The sequence below is a fragment of the Quercus robur genome, chromosome 3 (genome assembly GCF_932294415.1).
Source record: "Quercus robur chromosome 3, dhQueRobu3.1, whole genome shotgun sequence".
Lineage (NCBI taxonomy): Eukaryota > Viridiplantae > Streptophyta > Magnoliopsida > Fagales > Fagaceae > Quercus > Quercus robur.
This window is the reverse complement of record NC_065536.1, coordinates 49,150,030-49,172,913: the sequence shown is the minus strand read 5'-3', so window position 1 is coordinate 49,172,913 and position 22,884 is coordinate 49,150,030. Positions and strand designations below refer to the sequence as shown.

Here is a 22,884-nt window from a genome sequence, read left to right as displayed (position 1 = left end):
TAGGGTTAGTTGGATTATAAAGCAAACCCAAACGACGTAGTTTTGGTAATAAGAAGAGTAAAAATAAAAAAGCTCTCTACAGTGGGTCGAACCTGGGCTGACTGGTGTGAATGCGCGTGTCCTTGCCACTAGGATGCCTGAAACTTTCTTTGATTAATTTGTACAAATTAATATTTAATATCTAAGATAGAGATAGTAAGAAAATAGCTCTTATTGCGGTTTGAACCTGGGCAAAATAGGTTATCACATGCGTGTCTTACCACTAAACCGGAGCAAATCAACTTAAAAGTTTTCTGCATAAATATTTTATAAATAGTAATATTTAATATGTTACACCAACCAATAACTTCTTGTTGAAATCATATTTTTAAAATTCAACCATTGGATCACATTTTCTATATGTTCTTAACATGCATGTCAATTTTCATGCCAATCGGATGTAATTTACCATTTGATCATTAAACTCGTCTTTTATACGTTATTTTAAACTACAAAAATTTGAATTTAAATATTTGATTGATGCCATGACTATTAATCTTTGATCACCTTCAAATTTTTTAATCATGGTAGATTTGTCAAAATTTACATTAAATTAAGAAATAAAAGGTTGGGTTCAAGTTACACTTGATGTAACTCTAAAAAATGTCACACAAACTAATAACTTATTGTTGAATTCATATTTTGAAAATCCAACCGTTGGATCACATTTTCTATATGTTCTTAACGTGCATCCCAATTTTCATGCCAATCGGATGTAATTTACCCTTTGATCTTTAAACTCATCTTTTATGCGTTATTTTAAACTACGAAAACTTGAATTAAAACAATTGATTGATGACATAGTTATTAATCTTTGATCACCTTGAAATTTTGTAAGAATGAAAAATATATGAATATAATGTAATCTAACGGTAAATTTGTCAAAATTCACATCGAATTAAGAAATATAAGATTGGGTTCAAGTTACACTTGATGTAACTCTAAAAAATGTCACACAAACTAATAACTTATTGTTGAATTCATATTTTGAAAATCCAACCGTTGGATCACATTTTCTATATGTTTTTAACCTGCATGCCAATTTTCTTGCCAATCGGATGTAATTTACCCTTTGATCTTTAAACTCATCTTTTATGCGCTATTTTAAACTACGAAAACTTGAATTTAAACAATTGATTGATGGCATAGCTATTAATTTTTGATCACCTTGAAATTTTATAAGCATGAAAAATATATGAAGATAATGTAATCTAACGGTAGATTTGTCAAAATTCACATCGAATTAAGAAATATAAGATTGGGTTCAAGTTACACTTGATGTAACTCTAAAAAATGTCACACAAACTAATAACTTATTGTTGAATTCATATTTTGAAAATCCAACCGTTGGATCACATTTTCTATATGTTCTTAACGTGCATGCCAATTTTCTTGCCAATCGGATGTAATTTACCCTTTGATCTTTAAACTGATCTTTTATGCGTTATTTTAAACTACGAAAACTTGAATTAAAACAATTGATTGATGACATAACTATTAATCTTTGATCACCTTGAAATTTTGTAAGCATGAAAAATATATGAAGATAATGTAATCTAACGGTAGATTTGTCAAAATTCACATCGAATTAAGAAATATAAGATTGGGTTCAAGTTACACTTGATGTAACTCTAAAAAATGTCACACAAACTAATAACTTATTGTTGAATTCATATTTTGAAAATCCAACCGTTGGATCACATTTTCTATATGTTTTTAACATGCATGCCAATTTTCTTGCCAATCGGATGTAATTTACCCTTTGATCTTTAAACTCATCTTTTATGTGTTATTTTAAACTACGAAAACTTGAATTTAAACAATTGATTGATGGCATAGCTATTAATTTTTGATCACCTTGAAATTTTATAAGCATGAAAAATATATGAAGATAATGTAATCTAACGGTAGATTTGTCAAAATTCACATCGAATTAAGAAATATAAGATTGGGTTCAAGTTACACTTGATGTAACTCTAAAAAATGTGACACAAACTAATAACTTATTGTTGAATTTATATTTTTAAAATCCAACCGTTGGATCATATTTTCTATATGTTCTTAACATGCATGCCAATTTTCTTGCCAATCGGATGTAATTTACCCTTTGATCTTTAAACTCATCTTTTATGCGTTATTTTAAACTACGAAAACTTGAATTAAAACAATTGATTGATGCCATAGCTATTAATTTTTGATCACCTTGAAATTTTGTAAGCAAGAAAAATATATGAAGATAATGTAATTTAACGGTAGATTTGTCAAAATTCACATCGAATTAAAAAATATAAGATTGGGTTCAAGTTACACTTGATGTAACTCTAAAAAATGTGACACAAACTAATAACTTATTGTTGAATTCATATCTTTAAAATCAAACCGTTGGATCACATTTTCTATATGTTTTTAATATGCATGCCAATTTTCATGCCAATCGGATGTAATTTACCCTTTGATCTTTAAACTCATCTTTTATGCGTTATTTTAAACTACGAAAACTTGAATTTAAACAATTGATTGATGGCATAGCTATTAATTTTTGATCATCTTGAAATTTTATAAGCATGAAAAATATATGAAGATAATGTAATCTAACGGTAGATTTGTCAAAATTCACATCGAATTAAGAAATATAAGATTGGGTTCAAGTTACACTTGATGTAACTCTAAAAAATGTCACACAAACTAATAACTTATTGTTGAATTCATATTTTGAAAATCCAACCGTTGGATCACATATTTTATATGTTTTTAACATGCATGCCAATTTTCTTGCCAATCGGATGTAATTTACCCTTTGATCTTTAAACTAATCTTTTATGTGTTATTTTAAACTACGAAAACTTGAATTAAAACAATTGATTGATGACATAGCTATTAATCTTTGATCACCTTGAAATTTTGTAAGCATGAAAAATATATGAAGATAATGTAATCGAACGGTAGATTTGTCAAAATTCACATCGAATTAAGAAATATAAGATTGGGTTCAAGTTACACTTGATGTAACTCTAAAAAATGGGACACAAACTAATAACTTATTGTTGAATTCATATTTTTAAAATCCAACCGTTGGATCACATTTTCTATATGTTCTTAACGTGCATGCCAATTTTCATGCCAATCGGGTGTAATTTACCATTTGATCTTTTAACTCATCGTTTATGCGTTATTTTAAATTACAAAAACTTGAATTTAAATAATTGATTGATGACATGACTATTAATTTTTGATCACCTTGGAAATTTGTATGCATGAAAAATATATGAAAATAATGTAATCTAACGGTAAATTTGTCAAAATTCACATTGCATTAAGAAATATATCGTTGGATTCTAGTTACACTTGATGTAACTCTAAAAAATGTTACACCAACCAATAACTTATTGTTGAATTCAAATTTTGAAAATTCAACCGTTGGATCACATTTTCTATATGTTTTTAACATGCATGCCAATTTTCATGTCAATCGGGTGTAATTTACTATTTGATCTTTAAATGGGAAGACGAAAAAATAGTGGAAAATTTAAATGTCTATTGCGGCGGTCCAACCCGCCGCAAAAAGGAGTACATATTGCGGCGGGTCAGTGACCCGCCGCTATATCTAAGATTAATGCCGCGAAAACAGGTCTATTGCGGCGGGTCATTGGCCCGCCGCTATAGTACGCCGCAAAATACTTGAGCTATTGCGGCGGGTCAGTGACCCGCCGCTATATCTAAGCTATATGCCGCTAAAACAGGTCTATTGCGGCGGGTTATTGGCCCGCCGCTATAGAACGCCGCAAAATACTAGAGCTATTGCGGCGGGCATATAGACCGCCGCAATAGATCTCATGTATAGCGGCGGGCCAAAAATGCGCCGCAATAGGTGACCTATAGCGGCGGTTTTTGTACCCGCCGCAATAAGCCCGCCGCAAATGCTCAGTTTTCTTGTAGTGAAGTAGGCTGGACTGCCTCCTACGGTATTGGGTCTGAGTGTTCTAAGTAAGAGAATTGAGACTGGTCCAACTGCAACGAGACTTGGTCCGGGTTGTGCACAAACTATGCCTCGTCTGCCAGGAACACGCTTACAGCAGGCGGAACTGTTTCAAATGGGTTACGGCAAGCAGATATGATAATAATAATAAAATCAAAGACTTTGAGATCTTTATTAAGGTGAACAGATAAACCTTACTTAAGAAAAAGATAATCACAGTTTTAACAACAATTATTTTATAAGAAAAGTAAAGAGGAACAAGTGGGTAGTATGTGAGTTGATTGAGAGAGTAAATAAATTAGATCAAGTCTGATCCGCATGACCAAAACCAGAAAGGGAAGAACACCTCTTCTCAAAGTGAATAATCTCTCAGGGAGATCCTGCCATGAAAATTAATCACTTTGAGGTAAGTGGATCTGAATGGTTGGCACATAAGAACACCTTTCGCTTCAGGCAGAGAGCAAGATTTCGAGAGGAAGAGAGAGAATCAACTTATTGGTGCATGCCTGTCGTTCTAACCCTCTATCTTTTTCTTTCCTTCTTTTCTAATATTCCCTTTTTTTCTTATCTTTTTTCTTTCTTAATCCTTGCTTCTATTTCCTGGTTTTCAAGTTTTCAATACCGTGGTGCTTACTGTTGTTGTTGTTCCTGTACACGACAAGGGCCTCTTTATAGTGCTTGCCATGACCGGATTTTACTATTTTAGCCCTTAACCACCTTTGTCTGGTCTGGATGTACCTACCGACCACCACTGGTCCGACTATGTGCCACTCCTTATCACCAGACAAAAGAAAGTTATTTTGTTTGTTTGTCTGCTGTGGCATCCTTTCTTGCTATGATATGGGTGCTTTCTCTCTCTCTATCCCTCATGGCATGCACCTAGTGGTTCCAGCTCAACTATACCCATTTGGGTGGTATGTCATCTCATCAGGATACTTCCCCCAAAAAAGCCCTAGCAGGAACCTCAAAATAGGTTTTCCCCTCTCCCCACCGCCAAACCATGCCCTCTTACCTCTGACTCATGACCTCACCATGTCCTGTATTAGCTGGGTACAGACTGATGAAGTCTAGGCCTTGCGCGTGCCTCTCTTCCATATATGTCCAAAATTTGCTTGCTACTCATGGGTCTATCGTGGTTGGTCTGCACAGTTTGCCGTCCGTTCTTGACCATTTTCTGGTTTCCTTTCCTTTATGGCTTGCCCTATTCGGGGTCGGGCCTTGATTGATGGTGGGCTTTGCTTTTCCTTTAGCCCACCCTTCTTCCTGCTACTATCTCCTACCATATTACTCTATCATTCCTGTTGCGAAATTATTTTGTTTCAATCTAGCTGGGCCTCTTTGGGCCTGCCGTTTATTCTTCCCCCAATGGCCCAGCAAGGCCATCGGTTCTTGTGTTACATCATTAGCGGGCTCTTGTGTCCCATTTGTTTTCCCTTGGGCGTCCCGGGCCCGTTTGCTTTCCTTGGGCTTCCTCAGCCCTTTTCCTAACTTCGCAATACCATGGGCTTTTACTGAATTCTTTGGGCTTCCCCGACCCAATTATATTATTTCTCATCCTTGGGGTTTATGGGTTTGCCATCAACCCCTTACTTTCTTTGCTTTCATTACTTTGGGCATGTCGCGGCCCATTCTCACTTTTCCACATCATATACTGCCCATGGTTTGTTTTTCCTCTCTTTTCGGACTCCTTTAAGCTCATTTACCTCTTCAAGTCCCATTTGTTTATCTCATGGGCCTGTGATCCATTATTCCTGCTGCTTGGGCTTAATGGGTTTTCTATCCGTTTGCCAACTCATTTCTGTCCGTGTTACTAGGCTTCTCCCTTCCACTTGGGCTTCCGAAATGGCCATCAACAAATACTAAATATTTTTAACATACACACAGAGAGAGAGAGGAGAATGTTTTTTAAACAAACTTACAGTGGTGCATATCCAAAATGGCTTATCTCTTGGATACACAGCACATGTTTTAAACATTTTGCATTGTTAAGGTTTTTTTTTTTAGTTGAAAAAAAAAGGTACTGAATACTTTCCTTTAATAAATAAAAATAAAAAATAAAAAAAGAAAAGGTATGGTTAAGACATACTCACATGACCTGATGGATAGGTGAGGATGAATTCTTTCCCTCCAAATAAACTCTTCATTCAAGATTTCAACGGAACTAGAAGAACACCTTTGCTTTGTTCTACCACTTTTGCTATGTTCTACCCTAGTTATGGGAGAAACCAACCAACTTTCATATATAACTAAGCTACTTTGTTCCTGCCAAACCAAAGAGAGTATAAAAACATCAACAACCACGGCCTATAATAAAGAATCTATATTTTATATATATCTGAAAGTTAAAATACAATATTTATTGTTGTTAAGCTCCTATTGAGCCACATCAGTAGCCATATCATCCACCTATTTCCAACTCTCTCTCTCTCTCTCTCAATTATTTTTTCATTTATTGGCAGATTTTTTTTTTATTTTTTTTTTATTTTGCATCTCTATTTTAAGTTGATTAACTTTTATGTTTTTTAGAATTCTACTTTAGATTGATGTGATTTTGTTTTTTGTTTTTAATATCATAAGTAACCTAAGTAAATTAGGCACACGCCGCACACCACTACTTCATCAGCAAATAAAGAAAATATTACAGACATTGCACTTCTCTAATTTAAAATTTCATTCCACCAAATAACGAATGCTAATCAATGATCATATGTTTTATGCGTGTCATCCTTGAGGATGGGCCATGCTAATCTTCTTTGGATTGTTACAATTTCATTGATAGCACTTAAGGTTGGGGCCTGGGAAATTATGAGTATTATTTGGGGCAACATTTATATCAATAAATGGACAACAAAATTTGTCACAATTTTTTCCACAATTAGTTAAAAGTGATTTACCATGAGTGGTGGACAATTGTTATTACATGGACCTATCTTCTTCTTCTTCTTTTCTTTTTTTTTTTTTTTTTTTTTTTTTTTTTTTTTTGACTTTCAACAAAATTGTGGTAAAAGTTGTCTCTCGACAACTGGACTTATTTTGTAGCACCATTCTTTTTTTCCCCCACTTAATTAAAAAACCACTCCTACCATTTAAGAGTTCTTCGTTAAATATATAGGATTAAGAGTTCCCATGAGATTCAACCAATCAAGTGATAATTCATTGATATTAACATCTTTTGTGATGCCTCCATATAAGTAATTCCAGCCCTGCCTCCACCTCTCCACTATTTATATATCTCCCATGAATAAGAATACATATTCCTCGTGATTACCTTAGGGCAATATGTAAGTGCCTCAAAATTAGTTTTGGAGGAGATCCAAATTAATGAATTTCACATAATTATCAGAGGCACAATATTCATTTCAATTGGCTTAGAGCAACCCAAAACTTAGGATTTTCCCAATTCTAATCTACAATATCCTTTTTATTTTTTTCCTCTTCTCCCCCCCCCCCCCCCCCCGCGCCCGCCCCGCGAATAGGAAAAAAAAATTTACTGAACATAAAACCAAGCTAATTACAAAAGAATGATAGGAACAATCCTGCCTTAAAGCATCTACCGAAACAAAAGGTAAAGTAGTTGGGCTCAGAGACCCCTCAAACCCCATACGCAGAGCCCACATACCTAGCTCAAGAGCTAGTGTGTAGGCTTTCCCCTACAAACCCAATTGAAAGTTGTAATGAACCACGCTGATCCTTTCTCAACCTCCTAATCTCCTCAACTATATTGATCACCTGCCATGTAAACCTGGGATGATAAAAACCTCCATGGAATCTTTGGAGTCACTTTCAAAAACCATGTCCAGCCATGCATCATCCCTCCCTTGCTAGCAGGGACGAACGCAGGATTTTAAGCCAGGGGGGCCAGAGATAAGCAAATTTTTTTTTTTTCAAATACACATCCATATAGTATTAATAAATTATCAACCAAGACAAATACCCAAAAATCATTGTTTCTTAATATATTAAGATACAATCTACTAACAAAAACAAAAGATGTGAAACACTATTGTTTCTTTATACAATCATCTATAAAAAGGGAACTCAACGCTTTTTCAAATCTTCAAAATCATCTACTATTGAATCCAAACTAAATGTCGAAGCTATATCCTTTTCAATGTATAACATCAAAGAGTCATTCAAAAAGTCACCTTCCATTTTGTTTCGAAGTTCAGTTTTGACAAGTTTCATAGCTGAAAATGCTCGCTCTGTAGTAGCAGTAGAAACTGGAAGAGTAAGCACAAGTATCACCATTCTATCAACAAGTTTGTAGTGTTCTGAATTTCCAGTTCTCACTAACCATTGAGACAACTCAGATAAACTTTTCAATTTTTTGAACTCTGGATCTTGGACTACATTATGCTCAAAATGATAAAGCTCCTTCTTCAACAGTTGTTTGTCATAATCTGTGAAATCTTGTGGATAGAAATTCTTTACCAACAAACAAAGATTACTAATTCTGAAAGATTTTAATGCCTCTCGAGGTTCTAAAGCTGAGCTAAGCCTAAGCAACTCCATTGCATCTTCATTAAACCGATAATTTAGTTCCTGTAGTTAAGAATCTATTGTAGCATAAAAAATATTTACTCGATAATGATGCTCATTTGTAACGTTATCTGGTTGATTACGAGCTCGACCTCGCCTCGCAACATAACAAGCATTCATATCCAGGACATCAATGCGATACTTCTCACAAAATGATATCACAGTGGTGAGTAAGCCATCCCATCCATCATCTCTAAATTTTTGGATAAGTGCTTTAGTAGATGAAACTAAATGCATGGCATTTAAAATGTCTTGAGATTGGCTTTGCAAAGTTTGACAAAGTTTATTAATGATCTCCATAGTTTCCTTCTCAAGATGCAAGATGAAAACAAATTCAAATGAAGTTAAACCTTCATAAGCTGACTCTCCTTCTGCCCAATTTTCTCCATCAATTGCACCATCAATTATATTTTGTAAAACTTCAACAGTTGAACTAAACATCCTTAATAAGCTAGAAACTGATCTAAAATGTGAACTCCAACGTGTTTCTCCAGGTCGTTGTAAAGTGTCAATTTGATTAAGTCCACTTCCAGTCTCAAGCTCTTCAAGATCAATCAAACGTGCTATTTCATTAGCATTGGCAACTTTCAATTGCTCATTGCGCTTGCATGAAGCACGAACAATTTTGATCAGAAAAAGCAATGTAAGAAAAAAATGACTAATGGGAACAACTTGTTTTGATGCTTTTACTAATGCCAATTGTAAGCGATGTGCAAAACAATGGATATAGTAAGCATATGGGCAATCATTCAAAATCAAAACTTGTAATCCATTCCACATACCTCGCATGTTGCTTGCTCCATCATATCCTTGCCCTCGAATATTTTGTATATCTAAGCAATATTGAGATAACAAAGAATATATCCCCTTCTTTAGAGTCAAAGATGCAGTGTCAACAACATGAATAAGCCCAAAAAAGCGTTCTTTCACAAAGCCTTCTGCATCAACATATCTAAACACGACAGCCATTTGCTCTTTCATGGACTCATCACGAGCTTCATCAACCATTATGCAAAACTTTGCATCACCAATTTCTTCCCGAATGGCCTTCTTCACTTTGGCTGAGAAAACATGTAGAATTTCCTTTTGAATCCTAGGTGATGTGTAGGTTGCATTTTTTGGAGCTTCTTCTATTATTTCAGCAACCTTCTCATTCCAAAAAGTCACAATACCCAATGATTCATGAAAGTTCCCACGATTTAATGAACTAAAACTTTCATCTCGACCTCTAAAAGCTATAGCTTGAAAGGCAAGATATCGCACAATAAAAATTGTGGCCTTCAATTGCAACCGATTATTTGCAATTTGTTCAGTAGTGAAATGATCAACTACCCTTTGCAAATGCTGCGATTGGTTCATCAAATCCTTACACATTTGCTCAGCAACTCTATGAGCTAAGTTAGGATCTTTTCCTATATGAACTTGAAAAGAACAATCTTTGCCCCCAACCTTTTTCCAATTTCTAAATCCACCAACAATAAATGTATTTTGTCCCACAACCACATTTGGATTATGAAAGACAAAGTAGGGTAGACAATAAGCTGCATCTGTTGTAGGAGAATATTCAAGCCATTTTGAATTATTTCTATACCAAGAAGCTTGAAAGCTACGATTCTGCTTTCCACTTTTTTTGAATGTCTCTAGAGGAGGTTGGTGCGGACCTTTTTTAATGTAAGCCCGTCGAATTTCATCACGTTGATTAACATGATATTCCCATATTTGTTTGCGTGTTCCGAGATCATAATCCAAAGAATCAAGATCAATTCTTTGAAATTGTGTTTGAGAGATTGGAACATCCGCATTTTCCGGAATTGGAACATCCGTATTTTCCGGAATTGGAATAGCAACATTAGTTGTTGGCAATTCCACGTTGACTTCAGAAGAATTTGAAGTTGAACCTTTTCTTTTGAAAAAATCAAGCATTGTAGTTGATTTTTTCTTGATCTACAAATAAAATAAAAATTATATAAGAATTACCGTTATTTTTTTAAATTTGTGTGATAATTTCTTATATTATATGATTTTTTTTTTCTTTTTGTCTTTGGTCTGCCTTTAATATCTTTGTGTTTAAACTGCCTTTATTTATGTCTCGGTGTTGTCTCTTCCTTTATTTATATCTTTTATGTTTTTTGTATCTTTGTATTGTCTCTTGTCTTCATCTTCCTAATTCTGACCCACTAACCCAAATATCCAATGAATCCCACTACAGACAGTCAAGCACTACTAACAAAAACTATTCTTAACTTTACCTTTTTTTTGTTTTTTTTTTTTTCTCCCCTGTCACTTGTCTTTGCCCAACAGCAACTCCACTTTTCCCTATTCCCTATTATTATGTCTAACTAATGTCCAACTACCGGTCAACAAAGCATCTGACTGTCACTACAATCTCTACTCTCTCTATCTATCTCTTTTATCTATATAATGCAAGGCAACAAGAGCCACAAACACAGAGTCACAAAGCCAAAAACCCAAAACAAAAAAAACACACACACACAAACAGTTCAGTTCAGCCGCAACACAAGCACCAAATCACCAAATCAGTTCAGTAACTTCAGTTCATCAGTAAAAACACAAACAAGAAACACTCAAACACCACAAGCACAGTTTCTTTGATTCTCAGAATCTCAGATCACAGATTCACAAGGTTTTGAAATTTGAAGGAAAAGATAAGAGTTAAAGAGTAAATACATGTGATTCTGTGAACTGTGATTCTGTGAAGGCTCGAAGCTGGGCTGGGCAGATCGGGAAACGGCAACCGGCGGCAACAGCGGCAAGTGGATCTCGTCTCGCGTGGCGGCGTGGGTCTCGCTCTCGCCGGCGTGGGTCTCGCTCGAAGCTGGGTTCGCACTTCTCACTCTCTCGCTCTCGTCTCGCTCTCTATCTCTCTCCATCACGGCGTCACGGCGACACCGCTGCCTCTCTGTCTCTCTCCGTCTCGCTCGTAGCTCTCGCCTCTCGATCTCTCACTTTCCTTTCTTTCTTTTTTTTCTTTTTTTTTTTCCTTTGGTTTTTGCTCTCTCCGTTTGGTTTTGGACTGCTGAGGGCTGAGATTTTTTCTTTTTTTCTTTTTTTTGTTGTGGATTGACATGGGTTATGGCCTTATGGGCTCTGCTCTGAGCTGGCCGGATGATGGGCTAGGGGAAGGGGGCCGGAGCAAAAATTTCAGGGGGGCCCAAGCCCCTTTTTTTTTTTTTGGAAAAATTTTACTTGCTAAAAAAATTTTTTTTTGGGCCCAGGGGGGGCCCGGGCCCCCTTAGCCTTGTACCTGTGTCCGTCCCTGCTTGCTAGCTCAATGGCCCATCTAATACCCTATTAACTTCTGCTAGTTTAGTCCACACGGACACTCCTACCACATAAAGTTTTCTGGGCAAAACATGTGTTAAAGGAAGTTCTCATTTGAGTAACAGTTATCATTCTAATCACATCTTATTAGGTTTTGATTAGCAACTGCAACTGGGTACTAGCAAATTATATCATTTCACTGCTTTACATTAAAATTTAAACTAAGTTCATGTGCGCAAAGCATCGATGCAATCAAAAGTCAAACAGTATCCATTCCTCTTTCATAGCAAAGTCACCCGTAGGCAAACATTTTTAACCTACATCTGAAAGGATATCAAGAGAGACTAATTTTACAGTATTGTACGCACCTATGGTGGATAAATTTCTCATCAAACAAATTGGCAATTGGCTAAACATGAGCCTAATTTTCTTACTCCGCATAACGGGTTTAATGTATGCTGTAAGCTTGTAAGGTTGAAACAGTTGCTGACTAAATGGAGGCATTGTACTGTTTGTTCAAAAGAAAATAGCCAACAATATATTAACAAAAAATATAAAAGGAAGACTAATGAGCCAACAATCAATACTGTTAAGGAAAAACAACAAAACAAATAACAGAACAAAAACAAATCACTAAAACTCAGGAAAGGTTGCTCTATCTGCAGGATGGGAAACCAAGGGATCTTATATTTCTTTCTGCATTCATATATGTAAACAACTATCATAATATTTTCTTCCTCGTTCAAAAAGAAAATCAGAATCTTAAATTATGTGAGGAAATAAGGCACATCACAACTTCATCAGTGAACATTTAAAAGCAAATCTGTATAAAAGGTTAAGAGTACAAAAGAATTCGATTCTTCTAATGACTATTAAAAGTACTAAATATTTTCATCTATATCTCACTCATTTTTTTTGTAAAGGATGTGATTTAGTTCTCAAATAAAATCAATTTCAGTTAGAGACAAATAAAATAATGACATAAAATTAATTATTTAATACATTAAACGTGAATAATATGACGTATATGAATATTATAAATCTTTTTTTTTTACAAGAGAAGCCAATAACAATATAAATACTCCATAAATAAAATTATAAATACATTAATTATTGGAATCAGCATCAACTTCAAAAAACAATATATTTTTCCTAAAAATCAGCCATTAATTGTTTTCACCTTTTCACGAATTAATTCCAAATTATGTGTACACCATAATGAAAGTGACAAATATAAATGATTTTTGAAAATATTTTTTTTACCAAATATATATAATGTAAAGTGATAGGTGTGAGATAATCTGATACTTTAGATATATCTTCCTGGCACAATTTGTATATAAATCTGTCTCCGCCCCTCCCCTCCCCTCCTTCAAAGAATTATTTTCTTCTCATCCCTCTCCTAGCAAGCACCCATTTACACCCATCCCACCCCACTCAACATTTTATTTATATTTTATAAAAATTTGATTTAAAATGTGTTATATATATTAAATTAAAACTCATATATATATATAACAATACAATAATTCAATTATTAAAAAATCGTTTAAAAAAAGATTCAAACATAACAATATAACAATCATAAATTATAAATTTCTACCAAAACATATTATAAATATAAATAAGTTTAAAATATAAACTCAATAATATAAAAACAGACATCATCAATTTTTCAATTTGAAGGTTATATATATATATATATATATATGAGTTAGGTTCAAATTATACCTGATGTAACTCTAAGCAATGTTACACCACTCAATATTTTTTAATTGGATGCAAATATTGACAAATTCACCGTTAGATTACATTATCTTCATATATTCTTCATGCTTGCAAAATTTCGAGGTGATAAAAAATTAATAGTCATGTTATCAATCAATTGTTAAAATTCAAATTTTTGTATTTTAAAATAATGCATAAAATATGAGTTTTTAGATCAACTAGTAAATAGCATCCGATTAATATGAAAATTAGCATACATATTAAGAATATATAGAACATGTAATTTAACGGTTGGATTTTCAAAATATTAATTCAATAACAAGTTATTGGGTATTGTAACATTGCTTAGAATTATACCAGGTGTAACTTGAACCCAACCCTATATATATATGAACTATTAAAAAATCTTTAAATATATTTTCTTATTTTTAAACATAAACATGGCAATTGCCTTGAAACTACTTTGGGAGGAGGATTTAACCCCCTGTCACTGCCCCATTTGCTATGCGAAGCGGATTTAAATTTTCATCCCTTGTTCAAAAGGGAGGGGCAATTTTTTTATGGATTTTCTGTTAAAGTGGGGCAATGATGTGAATTTTGAAAAATATTTAAGTACAATTTTGATTCCTAATGTTTGTCCAATGTGTCAAAACAGTCCCTAATGTTTCACGTGTCAATTTAGGTCCAATCTTTTTGGTATTGTGTCAAAATATTTCTTACATTAATTGGTGAATGGAATAGGCTAACATGGTTAAAAATGATTTTAAAGTATTACATTTTATGTCAATAACCCGAATAAGAAGCTAATCCAACCACACTGCAAGAAGGGAGATAAAAAACAAAAAAAATATGTGAAAAAAATATGTAGAAGTAACATGTTAATGTATGAAATATCTTTCTCGGTTGCTTTTTTGGTCTAGACAAAGTTTTTCTTCAAAATAATTTGGAGAGATCCTCCAAACTCACTAAAAAATTAATATAATTATATATTTTGAAAATCAAATCATTGGATTATATGTTCTTTATGTTGTTAAAATACATGTCGAATTTCATTCAAATGAGATGTTAATTACTATTCGTCCTTCAATGCAATCTAGTGGTGGATTTGTCAAAAGAAAGAAAGATAATGTCATAGACTATAAAGCCCACATGATCCTCTAATCCAATACAATCAGTTGAAGATCCAAATATATAAAAATTAGAACATTCATATCAGTTCATGCAAAAATTTCTATCTATTTTAGCATAAAAACTTACTTTTTCTATTTTGCATGCTTTATTTTCAAAACATTCCACATTAAATTATCTATTTTACACTATATTTCATTAAAATATTAATTTTTTTAATTGTTTATCTTTTTTTACACGCAACAACCACCATCCATTCTCTTTTCATCCTCGAGATACATAAAGAAAGAATAAGCAACAAAATGCAAAATGAATAGTGTCAGTGTAAATTTACACAATTACTGTAACAAGCTTGTAAATTTACACAATTATACATAGACTGATGTAAGTCATTTTTAGGCAAAATTGTGTGAATTCCACACATTTTTCTATTATAAACGAACTGGCGTGAAGCTCTAAATATTAACTAATCATAGGCCCATGCGATGAGCAAGAGTATCTGATTCTTTTGTAATGAGATATGATATATAATTTATTTTTAGGTAAACTACGTATTTGGTCTCTACCCTTTACACCATATTTCAATTTAAACCATAACCTTTCATTGTGTCAATGTGGTCTCTAACATTTCAATGTCGTATCAATTTAATTTCTACTGTTATCTCTTGGATGGAAATTATTGATGTGGCAAACGACCAAAATAAAAAATTAGTTTCTCACTTTGTCTATTAATGTGGCAATAAACTAATTTTTTTATTTTGGCAATTTTTCACGTCAGCAATTTTCATCCAAGAGATAACAGCAGAAACTAAATTGACACGGCACTAAAAAGTTAAGACCAAATTGGCACAATTGAAAGGTTAGAGATCAAATTAAAATATGGTGTAGAAGATATGAACCAAATACGTAGTTTACCTTTTATTTAAAAATATATATATATATATATATATATATATTCGCAAGATTATATATTAGGATTAGTTATTAACAACAAAGTATTTTTCTCATGTGAAAATTTCATATGATATGTACCAAACTATTAATTTTCAAGTAGTCTATCTTTATATAAGAAATATTGGATGCCCTAAGAGTATTGGTTTAAAAAATAATTTTAGAAACTTTTTAGGGAAAAAGAAAAAAGCAACAAATTTTTGGATATGCTTTTATATTTTCCATAAACATAGTATCAAGTCTTTCTTATAATAGTCCATTAACAAATGCCCTAAGAGCATCCATTAATCGGACACTTTTTATATAAACCTTTACAAAACTAACCAATGGCAAGCAATGGCAGTTTTAAGAATTTTTTCTAGGGTAGTCATTAAGAAATCTAAATTATACAAAATCTAATAAAAAGATAACTTGAATATATCGATATCATAAAAAAAAAAAAATTACAAACACATAAAGTTTTACAATTTTCTCCTACTAACAAAATGAAAATGCAAAAAATGGACTAATGAGGAATAAAGTAAGAATTAAAAATGCTGAGATGCTAAGTTGCACAAGTACTAACATAGGTATGAGTGTACAAGGGTACTACAGTTCTTGAAAAACTAGGACACCGCACTTCTAGGGTATGGAAATTAATTAATTAATAATATATTCTTTTGGGTGTATTTTTAATATCTTTGGATATAATTTATGTTTATTGTATGTGTAAGGGCAAAGGCCCAAGATCATACAATGGGCCTTGGGTCCCGTATGAAAATTCGACCACGTCCGAGGAGAAGGCATGAGTGCCAAAAGAGCTCCCGGTCCAATTCTTGTGGGCCTGAAGATGTTTAAAAGACGGTCCGAGGAGAAATGTCTCCTCGAACGTACCAAATATGGCTCAAACATGCACTCTGCCTGCTAGAAGGCTCCACCCCTACAAGCATTAGTAACAAGGATGAGTCCCACAAGCCCGTAAGAAGGAAGAATGCGTAGGATGCCAAGGGAAAGGCTGCAGCTGCCACATTAAATGCATGGCAGCTACTTTTCTGGCCGCATTAATGTGGATAAGACTTGTGAACAGTGTTGCCTTGACTACCACAACTCACAGAAAGATGGGGGGATGTCCGATGGGACAGGCACTCAAGTGAAGGTCCAGATGATCAACAAATGTAAGGCCCTGATAACTTGAAGAGGGCTATATAAGAGAGGGGAGTCCCCATGAAGAAGGGAGGGAGAAAAAAAAGGAACGAAGAACAGAAGAACGGTGCTAGAACCATAGCCTTTGAGCAAGGACTGATATATATCCTACACGTCTCCTCGGACTGAATATCTAATGGACGTGAAGGGGGGTTTTCTTACTCTCGATTGTTGCATGGCCCAGTTTTAGCTAATATAAACTTCGTTAAGGCCTAGTTCTGTAGCCCACTCTCTATAAATTTATTGTCTCGGGCTCCTTGGGCCAGAACCCCATACCTGTTGGGCCTGGGCCCTGAATTGGGACCCTACAGTAGGTTATAAAATTAAATAACAACAATTAAATACTTAATAAAATATTTGAAAACATATATAAAACTATAATCTATGTTTATTTGGTTATCAAAAAATAATAATCTATGTTTATTTCATTTAAATAAATAAATAAATTACTAGATAATAATATCATCTCTAAAACAAAAAATTTTGAAGAGTATAAGTCTGACCAAATAAATTACCAAATGCTATAGAAGAAAACATATCAAAAATGCTATAGATTTTCTTTTTTTTTTAGAAGAAAGGAAAAAAAAAAAAAAACATGTAATAGATTAAATGCGTTGTTTCTATAATTTAATAAAAAAATTGCATTGTTTAGTTTTTTTTTTTTTTTTTAAGGTACTGAATACGTTCTTTTAATAAACAAAAAAAGAAAAAGAAAAAAAGGTATATTCAGACTTGGACTTGGTCACATACTCACATGACCTGATGGATAGGTGAGGATAAATTCTTTCCCTCCAAATAAATTCCTCATTCAAGATTTCTACGCAACTGGAAGAACATCTTTTGCTATGTTCTACCACAGTTGTGGGAGAAACCAACCAGCCATCATAACTAAGCTACTGTGTTCCTGTAAAACCAAATAGAGTATAGAAACACTAACAACCACTGCCAAAAACAAAGAATTAACATAAACAAAGCACCCGATCCTTTACATTAAAGCAATGTTTATATGTATAAATCCAAAACTATTCCCAGTTGGTCATTTAGTGGCACACTACACGGCTTTAGGCCCCAACACCTCATAGCTAGAGAGACTAATTACACAATGATGTGTGTGCGTATGTTGGATGGATATATTTATTGACTGTAGGATTTGATGTGGACTGTTAACAGTTATTCATCACATGGAGGAATCACACTGGAAACTGTCATAATTTTTTTATCATTCTGCATTCCTATAAGTGAGCAACTGTCATTATTTTTTCTTCCTCTTAAAAGAAAATCAAATCATAACCTAAGGAAATCAGGCACACCACAACTTCATCAGCATATCAGGATTCTCTTTATTTGCCTCGCTTCATGGTTCTGATTTAGTAAATCTATGAGTGTACATGAGCGCCACATAATTTAAAGAGAAATGTTATATCCACAATATTTTTACAATAAATCAAAAATGGCAGATTGTTATTGGCAAACAAAAAATTAATTTTAGTAGTGTGTTTAAATTAAAACCAGTAACAACTTACTACCAAAGATTTATTGTGAAAATGTTATAAACGCAGAACATTTTTAATTTAAAACTTCATTCCACCAAATAATGAATGCTAAACTGATTTACTGATTTCAAAATGATGTGACACTATGACTTACCTTTAGATTTGTTAACTACTAAATCTTTCCCATAAAATGAACTCTCTCCATTTCAAAGCAAATTGGGAGGCTCTTTTTGTTTCATGAGTATATTCAGCATCATGAACCTTGGCAAGAAAATCTACTTCCACATTTCAATCAAAATACACAGTATTGTGTGGCTGAACTTTGGTTTCGTCTATCTATTCAGTTGTTCCTTTTCTATTTTTCTATAAAGTTGTTGACAAAAATAAAAAATTTACCTAATTGATTTCCTCGGCTTTGTCAATATAACTCTGCATCAGCATCTTGAAATGTTTGCACCACCCTGGCTAGAGAATCGATAGATTAAGAGGCGCCTGTTGGCATTCCATACTTCTCCTTAAAAGGCCTATCCAAAACAGAAACAATCCAATTCCTGAAGCATGACTTATCCACACACAAAACAAAAAAAATAAAAGTCTTATAGCAAAATAGTCAGGAATAGCACTCATACCTAACAAACTTCTAGCCTATAGACTATTGAGTTGATTTGAACTTCAAACTGTAAACTTATATCTATGCCCAAATGGAGTTCACACACACTAAAACTACCCATAACATTCATGGCAGACTCAAGTGTGACTCCAATCAGTTTGGTTAGCTTCAATGAGAACCAAATCACTCATAACATGGCAGATCCAGTGATCATATGTTTCATGTGTGTCATCCTTGAGGAGGGGCAATGTTAATCTTCTCTGTATTGTTCCAATTTCATTGAAAACACAAAGCCAGCACTTAAGGTCAGCGGATAGGGCCTGGGAAATCATGACTATTATTTGGGGCAACGTTTATATCAATAAATGGGACACAAAATTTGTCACAATTTTTTCCACAATTAGTTAAAAGTGATTTATCATGAGTGGTGGACAATTGTTATTACATAGACCCATCTTTTCTTTTTCTTTTTTCACTATCAACAAAATTGTGGCAAAAGTTGTCCCTAGACAGATAGACTTATTGTGTAGCACCATTCTTTTTTCTCCCCACTTAATTAAAAAAACACTCCTACCATTTAAGAGTTCTTTGTTTAATATATAGGATTAGAGTTCACATGAGATTCAACCAATCAAGTGATTATTCAATAATAATATCTTCTTTTGTGATGCCCCCATATATGTAATTCCAACCCACCTCCACCTCTCCCCTATTTATCTATCTCCCATGAATAAGAATACATATTGCTCATGATTACCATAGGGCAATATGTAAGTGCCTCAAAATTAGTTTTGGAGGAGATCCAAATTATTGAATTTCACATTGTTATTGGAGGCACAATATTCGTTTCAAATGGCTTAGAGCAACCCAAAACTTAGGCTTTTCCCCCATTCTAATCTACAATATCCTTTTCTTTTTTTCCCCTTTTTTCCCCCAAACAGAAAAAAATTTACTCATTCTCAAAAAAATAAATTTACCAAACATAAAACCAAGATAATCACAAACGAATTATACGAACAGTCCTACCTAAAAGCATCTACCGTAACAAAAGGCTAAGCAATTGAGCTCAGAAACCCCTCAAACCCCATACGCAGAGCCCACATACTCAACTCAAGAGCTAGGGAGTAAGCTTTCCCCTACAAACCCATTTGAAAGTTGAAACGAACCACTCTGATCCTTTCTCAACCTCCTAATCTCCTCAACTATATTGATCACCTGCCATGTAAACTTGGGTTGATTAAACCATCCATGGAAGCTTTGGAGTCAACTTCAAAAACCATGACCTGCCATCATTCCTCCCTTGCTAGCTCAATGGCCCATCCCTATTAACTTCTGCTAGTTCAGTCCACATGGACACTTCTACCACAAAAAATTTGCTGGGCAAAACATGTGTAGAACACAAAGGAAGTTCTCATTTGAGTAACAGTTGTCATTCTAATCACATCTCATTAGGTTTTAATTAACAACAGCAACTGGATACTAGTAAATTATATCATTCCACTGCTTAAAAGTGAAATTTAAAGTAGCTTATGTGTGCAAAGCATCAATGCAATCAAAAGTCAAACAGTATCCATTCCTCTTTCATAGCAAAGTCACCCGTAAGCAAACATTTTTAACCTACATATTCCTTCAACTTCACAAGTGAATTCTATCTAGGATTAAGAGAAGTTAAATACAAAATCACAAATTTTTCTTCAATTATCTATTTGAGAATCCAGACTTTGAATCTTCTCCCACAAATATGGCTGCAAAAATCATCATTTCATTCTTGCTCCAGAACAAATAAAAACCATACCCAGTGCTCATTGGCACATAGCTGTAGATTCCAAAACTTCATCGTTAGGAAATGGCAACGCCACAGAGTAGGAGATGGTGGCAAATCAACCAGATCCAACAGGAATTATATGGACCATAACCTTACATAATTAAGTTCAACCTTGCTCCAAAGGGTGAATATAGTTCCAAATTTCCAATAATCTTACTGCTGAAAATGCTTCAACATCCTAAGGATCTGAGGTTTTCTCCTTTTAAGGACATCATGGGAAGGTAATTTGCAACTACTTTCCGAGCTGGGATGGAAGGGGCTCATCCAACTGAAATTTGAACCAAGAAAGACTAATTCCACAGTATTGAACACACCTGCGGTGGATAAATTCCTCATCAAATTGCTAAACTCTAGAAAGGTTGCTCTATCTATAGGATGGCAAGGGATCTTATATTTTATTTCTGCATTCATATATGTAAAGAAACTATCATCATATTTTCTTCCTCGTTGAAAAAGAAAATCATAATCTTAAATTATCTGAGGAAATATGGCACATCACACCTTCATCAGTATCGTCAACATAATGAACATTTACAAGCAAATCTACTTCCAAGTTATAACCAATTTAACTTCTTTTTCTGTTTTCTTTTTTCTTTATTTATCTTCAATTTGTTGACAAATTTTGCCTAATTGATGTCCTCAGCTTTGTCAAAATAATTCTTCAGTAGCTTCTTAAAATGATTGCACCACTTCAGCTACAAAAATAACCAACTAAAGGAAATCCTTAGAGCGTGATAGTAGGAACTAGCAATTGTACATATGAAACTTCTAGCCTAGAGAGTTCGATTGTACCTATGAAACTTATATATATGCCCAAATGGAGCTCACACACTAAAACCACCTGTAGCACCAGTGGCACCAATGAATTGTGAAAAGCTTAGATTGTCATTGACTACCTATGAAAACACCATCAACTAGAACATCCCAGACGGATGCCTAGATAACATAAAAAGTTTACATTAACCTTAGATGTCTAGATAACATTAGTAAGTTTTTTAAGGCAAAGCAACAATTGAGACAATCTCAGATGCTCACTCTGGCATCCTAAACGACCCCAATCCTCACAAGGGTTTTAACCTATACCCTAGACTCTCGAGTTCCTAGTCGGGAGACACTAATGACTTGTATTTTGGAATTTTCACAGTATGGACTCAAGCAATGACAACCATTCAGCATTGCACAATGACAATTTATGGCAATGGGTTAGCCTATGGTCGCTCAATGACATTCAAGGCAGAGTAACTCCATCCATCAGTTTGCTTAATTTCAAATTTCAATGAAAGCCAGAGAAGTGATCATGTATTTTATGGGCCGATGATCAATAATGTCATCATTCCCTCTTTTTTTGTACTTAGCCCAAAACTGCAAATTGGGGTTTTATTTTTGCTCTTATGTCATGATTACACAAATAATTGGATAAAATTTTCATAGTTAAACATTTGCAGCTTTACCAATGTTCTAAATTTAAAGAATTTTATGAGTTTTAACAGCCAACTTTATTACAACAGTCAAGAGAAGCTCTAACTCAGCAAATGTAATTCAATGAAAATCTGGAATATAATTGTGGTAATATCCAAGTCAACCACCAAAACTATAGCGAATCCAAAAGGTGTGAATTATTAATAAGCTTCAACAGTTCTAAAAAAAAATTCTATTTTAAAGCTTTAATATTGAAGTATAAGGACTATCAAAGATTCAAACTCTCCCTAAAAGAATTATGAGCAGAAGTCTTGGCTAACCTGTTGAGCAAGACTCCAAAATGCATGTAAAGAAGCAGAAAGTGCAAAAAGAACGAAGAAGACAGTGAAGAAGAATTCACACAAGGATTAGGGAAAGAAAAAAATTTGGACCATTTCTCGATTTATGCGTGTCATCCTTGCGCAGGGGCCATGCTAATCTTCTCTGTATCGTTCCAATTTTATCGGATGTCCCTGAAGGGACAAGCCTTGTACTCTCGCTCTTGCTTATAAACATAGATAGCTTTGTGTAACTAGACAATGTGGGATCAGTTGGTTCCTAACTAGTAGGACCAATTTAGTGGGCCAAAATGGCCAACTGGCCTTAAAATCGTAACTATCTAGTTAGTAGGCGCTGTTTACAAACATATTTTGTTTATAGCATCTCGAGTCTT

The 22,884-nt window shown here is 34.0% G+C and overlaps 1 protein-coding gene and 3 non-coding genes across 4 annotated transcripts; all 4 read right to left on the bottom strand.

Annotated features, from left to right (window-relative positions):
* Positions 1-6,709: 6,709 nt before the first annotated feature.
* LOC126720159 (U6 spliceosomal RNA) lies at positions 6,710-6,810 on the bottom strand. Its single transcript, XR_007653313.1, has one exon. It is a non-coding gene; the product is annotated as a U6 spliceosomal RNA (small nuclear RNA).
* A 1,243-nt stretch (positions 6,811-8,053) lies between these two features.
* LOC126719698 (uncharacterized) lies at positions 8,054-11,445 on the bottom strand. Its single transcript, XM_050422227.1, has 3 exons — positions 11,259-11,445; positions 8,621-10,452; positions 8,054-8,557 (listed from the first exon to the last, which is right to left on the bottom strand). Exons 1-3 carry the CDS (start codon positions 11,443-11,445, stop codon positions 8,054-8,056), a joined length of 2,523 nt encoding a protein of 840 aa, XP_050278184.1.
* A 7,680-nt stretch (positions 11,446-19,125) lies between these two features.
* On the bottom strand, positions 19,126-19,228 carry LOC126720156 (U6 spliceosomal RNA). The gene has a single exon (XR_007653310.1). It is a non-coding gene; the product is annotated as a U6 spliceosomal RNA (small nuclear RNA).
* A 3,363-nt stretch (positions 19,229-22,591) lies between these two features.
* Positions 22,592-22,694, bottom strand: LOC126720154 (U6 spliceosomal RNA). Its single transcript, XR_007653308.1, has one exon. It is a non-coding gene; the product is annotated as a U6 spliceosomal RNA (small nuclear RNA).
* Between the last annotated feature and the right edge of the window lie 190 nt (positions 22,695-22,884).

Excerpts from the sequence above, each read along its gene's own strand:
- LOC126719698 (XM_050422227.1), bottom strand. The coding sequence starts at position 11,445 with ATGGAGAGAGATAGAGAGCGAGACGAGAGCGAGAGAGTGAGAAGTGCG. Across the intron at positions 10,453-11,258 it reads CGAGCCTTCACAGAATCACA|GTTCAACTTCAAATTCTTCT; the intron begins GTTCACAGAATC and ends TCAAAAGAAAAG. Across the intron at positions 8,558-8,620 it reads CTCGTAATCAACCAGATAAC|GAACTAAATTATCGGTTTAA; the intron begins GTTACAAATGAG and ends TCTTAACTACAG.